The 9158-nt window shown below is 39.0% G+C and overlaps 1 protein-coding gene across 1 annotated transcript in view; it reads right to left on the bottom strand.

Annotated features, from left to right (window-relative positions):
* Positions 1–348: 348 nt before the first annotated feature.
* GDA (guanine deaminase) overlaps positions 349–9158 on the bottom strand; it is a 32041-nt gene continuing 23231 nt past the window's right edge. The window contains exons 13-14 of the mRNA XM_424835.8: positions 8932–8959; positions 349–7564 (exon numbers count right to left, since the gene is read on the bottom strand). Coding sequence (XP_424835.3) covers positions 7494–7564; positions 8932–8959 — 99 coding nt within the window. The 3' untranslated portion in view covers positions 349–7493. The remainder of the gene's footprint in view (positions 7565–8931; positions 8960–9158) is intronic.

The following is a 9158-nucleotide window of genomic DNA, read 5'->3' as shown; positions in this document are numbered from 1 at the left end:
GCTGCCAAGCACAAGAAGAAAGTATTTCAGGATAGCTTGCTTGTACACAAAATAATAAAAATGTTGCAGGAGCACTTGCTTTGATTTATCAACCCAGAAAGTCTAGTAATAAAACTACAATAAATGCTCGAGGAGTTCTGAGTCTGGAAAAAGTCCCTTAAAATTATGTCACACATATGAAACAGAGTTTACAAACCCCTACAATGGGTGTGTCTGAGTTCCCCACGGAGCAGCTACATTCTGTGCTTCCCTTACACTTTGCCATGCATTACTGTCTTCACCGTAAATTTTCACCTTGCCACCTTCCCTTTCTGTCCTCCAAAGTCAAACACAGAAGCAGATGAAGGCTGGTGTAAACACAAGGCCACTTTATTTTGTTTCAACAGTACATAAATTCCCATTTAGCATGATCAAAAACAAGCAGAACGAAGGAAATCACGTATACCATTTTTCCAAATACACTGCTTTTTCTTGAAATTACACGTGAGCGCAACAGATAGGAGGAATTCAACAGCATAACTCCAGATAGGCATTTTTCAGAACCTACGAACAGGTGACAAGCTGACAAAACCAACGACCAGAATCAGAAAAGCTTACTCCACTGAGATGTCATCTCTCCTTTGGCAAAAAAGGCTCATACTGAAGCAACGGTTGACAGTCTCCCTGCTGCTACCTTCAACAGCTAAGGAGAACGTGTAACCACTTTTTAAAACCTCCATCAGCAAAAGCTTTTAATGGACACACAGCCCAGCTCCAAAGCCAGGGATCAGAGATCAGCCAGACACAGAAATGAAAAGCATCGTTAACAGAAACATCGGTCCCTTCTACTGAGGGCTCAGTTTTGTATTCGAAGGTGCCTAGAGGTGGCATGTGGCTAAGCAAGGCTTTCAGTTCTGTTTATGTCAGCTGCTCACGGTTTACATTCTGGTCTTGGCTGTGTTTGTTACCAGCTGACTCAAGCCATTAAGCCACAACACTGAGCCCACAAGCTGCGTAAGTGTAATAATACTTTTCTGATGGGATCTTTTGAGTTAAGTATTAGGTGGGTGGCTATGAGATTGCCTTTCAAGCCCAACTGTACACATTCATCCTAGCTATTTTCCAATTAAAATGAAGTCTGTGAGAAACCACAAACCAAATAAACAAGTCTAAGTCTTGAGCAGGGAGAAAGGCTGACTCTAGGCATAACTGTTGCATTCACAAATCACTGCCACTGCAGAAGTCACAATGGATCTCATGGTTTGAAGCACACCACTCCTGCTTAGGATACTTTCCAAGAAAAAAAAAAAGTTTTTATTGAAATTTCCTGGAAAATACCCTCCAAAACCACTGCTCAGCCTTTCAAGGAAAAGTTACTGTTTTATTAACCTTACACAGCAGACTGCTGCTGATACCCTTTCGGTCTCCCAAGAACTGTTTTTGTTGCTGTTGTTTATTTTGTAAACAGAGCCAAGCAGATGTCATTTGCTGGCTTCTCTGTTGAAATAAGCAGGAGTTGTTTTACACATATTAACAGGGCTCAAAAATAAACTTTAGGGCAAAGTTCCTAGCTCATGTGAGATGACTGTTAGGTAGTGAACTAACGCTTCAAGCTGATGGTGCAATTTAAAATGCGCTGCACTCTGTGTGTGTTCTGAACTTCAAAACAGTCTGATAATTGAATCAGCTTACTTGCAGGGACTCCAGTCATACCAGAGGCTTGTATTCCTGTGTTGTTGAACTCTGCCATCACTGCACCATGAGGCGTGTGACAGGGGATGTTGCATGAGGCAGTACAGGTGCTCCCCTAAGGTCAGACTACTTTTGTATCTGACCTGCTGACTACCACATATCTTCATGTTTCATAGAAACATGAAGATAAAGCATAACACTGTATTAAGTTTCTTCTGGAGTTGTTGCAAGTAGCTATAGTTTAAATCTAGAAGTAGAGTTTGAGTGAGAGGAAAAGCATTACAATTAGCCATGGTAATTTGGGCTCTTAATATTTTAGCATATAAATAACTGGTTCCCTTTGGAAATCTGTCCTGTTCCTGGACCTTGATGACTTTCTGAAGAAATCAAGTCTGCGATTTCACAGAACTGTGCCTGAAAAATGTCCTTCTTTCCATAGCATTTCCCACCTAAAACTTCATTAACATGTCACTGTGTCTGTATGAGTTTCTCTGATCTGGCTTCTTTCTATTTTGCATTATTTTGCATTCTGGTGCCTTTTCAAATTATATGTTTTTCCCAGTCCTTTCTCAAATTTCCCACGTCCCTTGAGTTTTCCTGAATTCCTTTCCACTTCCTGAGAGATGAGTTGCTCAGTGCTAAACACAGGACTGCACATAACACAAGAGTACTTATTTATACCAATCCAGTATTATCCAACTTATTATCTGTTACAGATTGTTTATGGAAAGATTGAAAATTTTTTTTTAAGATTTCTCTGAGTACTATTGCAAATACAATTTCATATTAAAACTGAGGTCTCTGAAAGAATTTAGGCATTTTGTTTTTCAAAGCATGCATAATTTTTTTAAATGTATGATCAGGAAGAGTTATAGGCTTTGCTCAGTAGACTTGTAGATATATAGCAAGACTGATTAAGTTTTGCTAATCTGCATTGCATAATCGTAATTAGAATAAAAAATTATTTTTCTGTAAATATTTTAAAGTATAACACTGCTATTCATGTCAGATTTTATAAAACCATTATAGCTGATTCACTCATGAGTGTATAATCAGGTACAGACTTATAAACAGGGTAATTTTAACATTTCTTTTTGAAATAAGTTCCACTTACAATAATGAAAATGCTCAGTACAAAGAACAAATACACCTTCTTCCCCCATAAAGCTTTCTGATTACATAAAAACACAGCATAAACACAAACACTAGATCAGGCCAAAATTTTAAAGTGCAGAACTCCACTTGCCACACATGAATAATTCAAATAACGCTGCAAAATGCATAAGCGATACTTACTCACGTTTCACTAATAATCAAAACCTAAAGCGACACAATGAGATCAACATATAGAAGTAATTCAAATACACTCCATTTATAATAAATAAGCGCTCATCCCAACATAGACCACGTTAAGCATATTGTCCCAACAAGCAAGCTTTCCACAAATTACCCTTATTTTTCTCTGTGTGAATGGTGTGCTGACATTGAACACAAAGACACATCAAAAATAAAGATCCCACCCACAATCTGTCAAGAGAACTAATGGGGACGGACATCTGGAAACAGTTGCATGTACAGTTTTCCAGAGGCTCTATCCTATGTCAGGAGCACAATGTCAATTTATGCTGACTGAAAATTATCCTGATGTTTTCTTCTACTTAGTCATGCCCCCATAGTGTGTGGTTGCCTTATTTTTATTAAGTTTTTATTTTATTATTTTTTTATTTTTATTTTTTTTTATTTTCTATTTTTTGAAAGAAGGAGGAGAAAAGAAGTTGCTTTGATTTGTCTTCTATGCCACTGAGAATGGAGGGGGAATGGTGTAAGTCATATCTTCCATTAGCTTTGTTTTTTTTGTTTGTTTGTTTGTTTGTTTTTTGTTTTTTTGTTTTTTGTTTTTTTTGAGACAGTAGTGGTGTTTACACATCACTAACTGAACATCGCTTCTGCTTGCAGTGTGGTTTCGGTATACAACAAGGAAGTTTCTCTTGGAGGAAACTACGCTGGAGGTGCAGTCACGCACCAAATACAGCCTCTAACAGAGCCCCTAAGAGTCCGAACCAATGACCTGGCTTGCTTCAAACCACGTATGCAGTGAAGCACAAGGAATCAGACTATATGAAGGCATTGGTGCAGAGCTACAAGTCTCAGCAGTAACTGCTTTCACCTACTGATATTCTACTACTGCACCAAGCATCTCAGCAATCTGCACATAGCCAAAGAATCCCGAGGGCTAATAAACACTTCACAGCAGGATCCTTCCCCAGAATTGCTTCAGAGAAGTCTGACTACTACATCCTCTCTATCTCCTAAAACCAGTCTAACTTCCATCTGGAAGCTACCTTCCATGGAAAGGTCTGGGTCTACCTCAAAGGAACTTTTTTCTGGCAATACAGTATTTTTACATTCAGTTCTATTTAGATGCTAATTTTGAAACCACCTCCCACTTCGCTTGTTAGATGGCTGTATCAGTTCTTCCACAGGCTCCCTCTAACCAAATTCAAGCTTGTCACCAGCAATGTATAGTGCTGCAGGAAGCCCATGGCTCTACTACTTGTGGGCAGAGCTCCTCCCCCAGCTGTGATTCTGGAACACTGACTCTCTAAGTCTGGGTAGTGTCTGGCTACCAGGCATCAGAAAAGCGATAATCAAGAAGCTGAATTTCTGCCTTGTGGTGGAATTTAGCAAGAGCCAAACTCTCATGACATGCCAATATTCAAATGCAGAAGTCATCCCCAGCAGATATTCTAGAGAATCCCTTTGTAATTGGGCCACCAGCAGTCAGTGGTGAGATTGTTAGAGCTTTTTTTCTGTACTCCTAGTTTGCAAATAATCATCCCCTCCCTCTCTCCAGATCTTTGAAACAAACACTGAATCACATTCTTAACACTACCACAAAATAGCAATAAAGTCAGGCACAGCTTAGACTATCACTAAAATAAACGTGTTGATATAATTCATAGCTCTGGAAGCAAAGTACTACAGCGTGAACATACATAGTACACAAGGCTGCGTCATCTTTCTCTGTCCCAGAATACATTCCTGCAGGAAAGCCAAAGCTGCAAACCATGCAACTCCTTAAGAATAGTTTCAGACAGTAACTGGAGGATTAAAACATGTCTCTCACAGATCTTTGGTTTTGGAATGTTAAATTTGGTCAATTAATTAAATTCATTTCAAAATTCATGAGGAAAAACACTCCCTGAATCAGGAAACTGAGCTAAAGAGCTGCAGGCTGTATTTGCAAAGAAAGTGTGCTACTATGTAGGTTACAGGGACACGTGAAAAACAAAATTTTTATGACACCCTGATGGAATATGAAATCTTAGTCCTTAAATCTCTAATCCTAAAACCTTAGCAATGATTGAACATAATGATGACTAAGAGTGTAACTCGGCAATCATATGGCACAGAGCGGTGCTGTGTGAAGTTACCTGAGCTAGCTCTAAATAAGCAAGCAGTGAAGCTGCTTCAGGGTGGCATATGCAAGCCAAAATACCATGCTGTGCAGTAGGGCTACTCTGTGATAGCAAAACAGAAACAAAAACAAACAAACAAAGAATAAAAAGCAAAAAACACTGAAAAAGATTCCAGGTACTTTAAGTGCCTAATCTAAGTTATAGTTCCACTGTACTGTCTCATGTAGTCATAACCTGAACAGTGCATCACCTCCAACAAAGCTTTAAGTCAGAGCAAGTTGTTAGTGATATCAGGCCAAATGTTCCCTTATAGAGACAGAAATTTAGATGTTCATGCAGTTTCCACTCTTGTTTTAGGAACACAGGGAAGTGCTGTGCCTTTATATCATCAGGCAGCAAGATAAAGGTATGAAATAAAGCTCAGCAAAATCAAAGGTATTTGAAGCAGGCCTTAAAACCATACTCAACAAGTATGTATAGCAGGTAGTGCAATATTGTCTCCACTAACACTAAAATTAAAGCTTATATCCTTTGCACTGCAAAACAAACAAACAAAACAACAACAACAAAAAGAAAAAGAAAAACAACAACAAAAAAACAACCATAATACAGAAACAAGAAGTATCCCCATTCTCAAACTAATCTTGCAATAAAAAAAGGCTGTAATAACAAGTAGGAAAATAGACTTTTTAAGAACACAAACTACCAACATTAAAAGGGCACATTTTTTAACTAGCATTGTACAGGGCTGTCATTACTGTTCCAGTGTTGAAAGAGCATATTTTACTGCATCCAGGCCTGAGGCCCCCAGTACAGAAAGGACGTGCAGCTCTTGGACCACGTCCAGAGGAGGGCCACTAAGATGGTCAGAGGGCTGGAGCAGCTCTCCTGTGAGGAAAGGTTTAGGGAACTGGGATTGTTTAGTTTGGAGAAGGGAAGGCTCTGGGGAGACCTCATTGTGGCCTTCCAGTACTTGAAGGGAATGTATAAACAGGAAGGGGAACTGCTCTTTACGAGGGTAGATAGTGATAGGACAAGGGGGAATGGTCTTAAACTGAGACAGGGGAGGTTTAGGTTGGATATTAGGACAAAGTTTTTCACACCGAGGGTGGTGACACACTGGAACAGGTTGCTGAAGGAGGTTGTGGATGCCCCATCCCTGGAGGCATTCAAGGCCAGGCTGGATGTGGCTCTGGGCAGCTTGGTCTAGTGGTTGGCGACCCTGCACACAGCAGGGGGGCTGAAACTAGATGATCTTTGTGGTCATTTTCAACCCAGGCCATTCTTTGATTCTATGATTAAAGTTGAATTGCTTCTTTCAGTAAGGAATCACACCTCAAGTGAAAGGTGATAAGAGCCAGGGACAGCTTGCTTCTGGCAGGTTTTGTTTTAAACCTACCCACTTCTGCTACAGAAAGGAGAGGGGAAACTATTATCACCCATAGTCTAAGTAGTCAGGAGGAAATGAATTTGGTAAGGTTCTACAAGAGGCTGAGCCAGAGGAAGCACTCCCACAAGTCCAGAAGAATCCATTCATTTTCTGCCACAGAGAAGCCCACTCAGGCAACTCCGTATCTGCTTTTGGGTTATTACAAGTTTCATTCAGTGGTTGCTTAGCGGGAGCAGATTCAGTCAAATGGATAGAGAAATGGTAGAAGATTGGATGGACTGCTTCCAGTTGCCAGAGCAACATTTAGGAAATGCTGCTTCAGCTTACAGCATCGCAGAACTGCGCAGTCTTTCTGCACTCACAGTCCTTGGACCAGTTGTGTATTTTTTACTTGCTTCTTCCACCAGTTCTCTTCTATCTGACTACTAATGACAAATCTGAGTTTCATGAGAATCAGAACTCTTAATTATGTATAGACAGATACTTACTATGTTTTAAAATAAATCACAATTTTAAAATTAACCACATAGATAAACAAAAATGAAAAACAACATTAACTGCCAACAAATGACACTAATTTTTCCATACTTGGTGATAATGTAAAGGAAATTACATTCTTCTGTGACATTCATTATTTGCAAAAGCGAATTACTCACACTGGACATTTTTTCAACTAAAATACCATACAGGCAGAGAGAGCTTCCTTGCTCTTCTTAATACTTTCTATGGTATTACTGAAAGGAACACCAATTGTTTATTTAAGTAAGAAACTTACCAAATTCCTTGTCAATGCACGTTATTTTTTACAGACAAATTTAGAAGTTTATTTCCTCTTAGAACTGTGATAGTGTTGGTCACATAATTCCTGAAAGGTCTAACAGAATTTCTCAAATTTGCAAGATTTATAACAGAATTGAGGTGTCATTCCAAATGATCAGGCACTGTTTTAAACAAATATTTTCCCAATCAGATAGAGAGTAATCAGCAGAAGATTTTGCAAAAGGGAAATGGATTTATACGGAACTTGAAAAAGGAACCACTTGCTTTCCAGCCACGTACACTTCAGAAATATTCCGGTCATCACCTGAAATAACAGTCAGAAGAGAGATTTGCACATAAATCTCTGCACTGATTTAATTGATTAAAATGCTGCAATCCCCCAAATCAGTTTTGGAATATATAATTTTCAGTTACCTAAATTCATTTCTTAAAACTGAGAAAGTGTATTTCCCTAACAATATTTCACCATAAATACCATAAAGATCAACGGACTACCATTGTTTCTCTTACGAAATAAACACAGCATTCAGCTGCTGCAGTTGTGTTATGTATCTTGTATCTATTTATGTTTTGCCAGTGGACAGGGTCAGCACAAAGGTCACAGACAACAAGTTCAAGAAATGCTTTTATCTTTTCTTAAGCTTAATGCAATGAGATAATAAGTGAAACGATACAGCAAGAATAATGCAGAACAAGACAACGCACCTAACCATTACTACATGAGGATAGCAACAGTGATTAAGAAAGATACATCACCAACTGCCCTAATACTTTACCATCACCCAGATCCACAGTCACTGGGGAGCCCTGGTTGCAGCGAGGATTTGGAGAGCCTTTCCCAGCAACTGGGAAGTCCTACGCAGTGTGTCCACGCGTAGGTGAGGTCTCCAACTTCACTACAAGAGGTTCCAGCTTTATATAGTTGAATAAACAAGTTTACATGACGATTAGGCAGAAACATCTGGTTTCATTCTCCTTCTGGATTCCACCTCAAGCCTGGCCAGAGCTTGAAGAGGAACCAAGGAAGGTTTTGTACAAGTAGGCCTTGACACTATGCTTCTCATCAAGGAAAGTTAACACATTCTCACAATGCTTTATCTGAGCTATATCTCTTGCTAATGGGATGTTTTGTCCAAGATACATATTTTGCTAATGATCACAGACATTTTGCTAATGATCTGACAAGGACATCATATAAGGATGGGTTGTGAGACCCGTCCAGAGGTAACCTTTGGTTCAAGGCCCACTGTTCAGGTCTTTCTACTGCAACTTAGTAGACACAAAACCTGCAAATATATATCTATACAGTGACAGTTGTTGCAGACTGTCTCAACTAACACAGGTACCAGGTGACAGTACCAGTCACGTACTACAAGAGCAAGTGGCCTGCATAAGTTGTTTGTTCTGAACTGGTGACTGGCAATGCATAAAAGAAGTCAATGCTACTTTACTGTGAATCAAAATTTAGCTCACACACAGATGAAGATAACTGTGGGTACAAATCTCACAGCTATCCGCTCATGCCAAATTGCATACTTTACTATGTCAGAAAGAATAAAAATTATACTATTTAATTTTTACTAAGCAGTTATAAATGAATGTAAAGCAACCTCCACACTGTGTCAGAAGATCAGAGACAAATGCAGTAACACAGGAGTATTTTGAACATACCTAGATAGAGGAACTTCTGGAGACAGTCCTGTGAGAAACAAGAAAAACATTCAGCAAGTCATATTTACAGTCCCAAATCAAAATTATTTGAAGCTTGAAATAACTGATAACAATAGTTTTCCTAAATGTGCTAATGAAATTAAAACTTAAACTTAGTCTACGTGTTTTTTTCATAATTAATTTTCATTAAAGAAGCTGTATGTGTCAGGAAGAAAATACTGCACAAG

Source organism: Gallus gallus, chromosome Z, assembly GCF_016699485.2.
Source record: "Gallus gallus isolate bGalGal1 chromosome Z, bGalGal1.mat.broiler.GRCg7b, whole genome shotgun sequence".
Lineage (NCBI taxonomy): Eukaryota > Metazoa > Chordata > Aves > Galliformes > Phasianidae > Gallus > Gallus gallus.
This window is presented reverse-complemented; position numbering and strand designations above follow the sequence as displayed.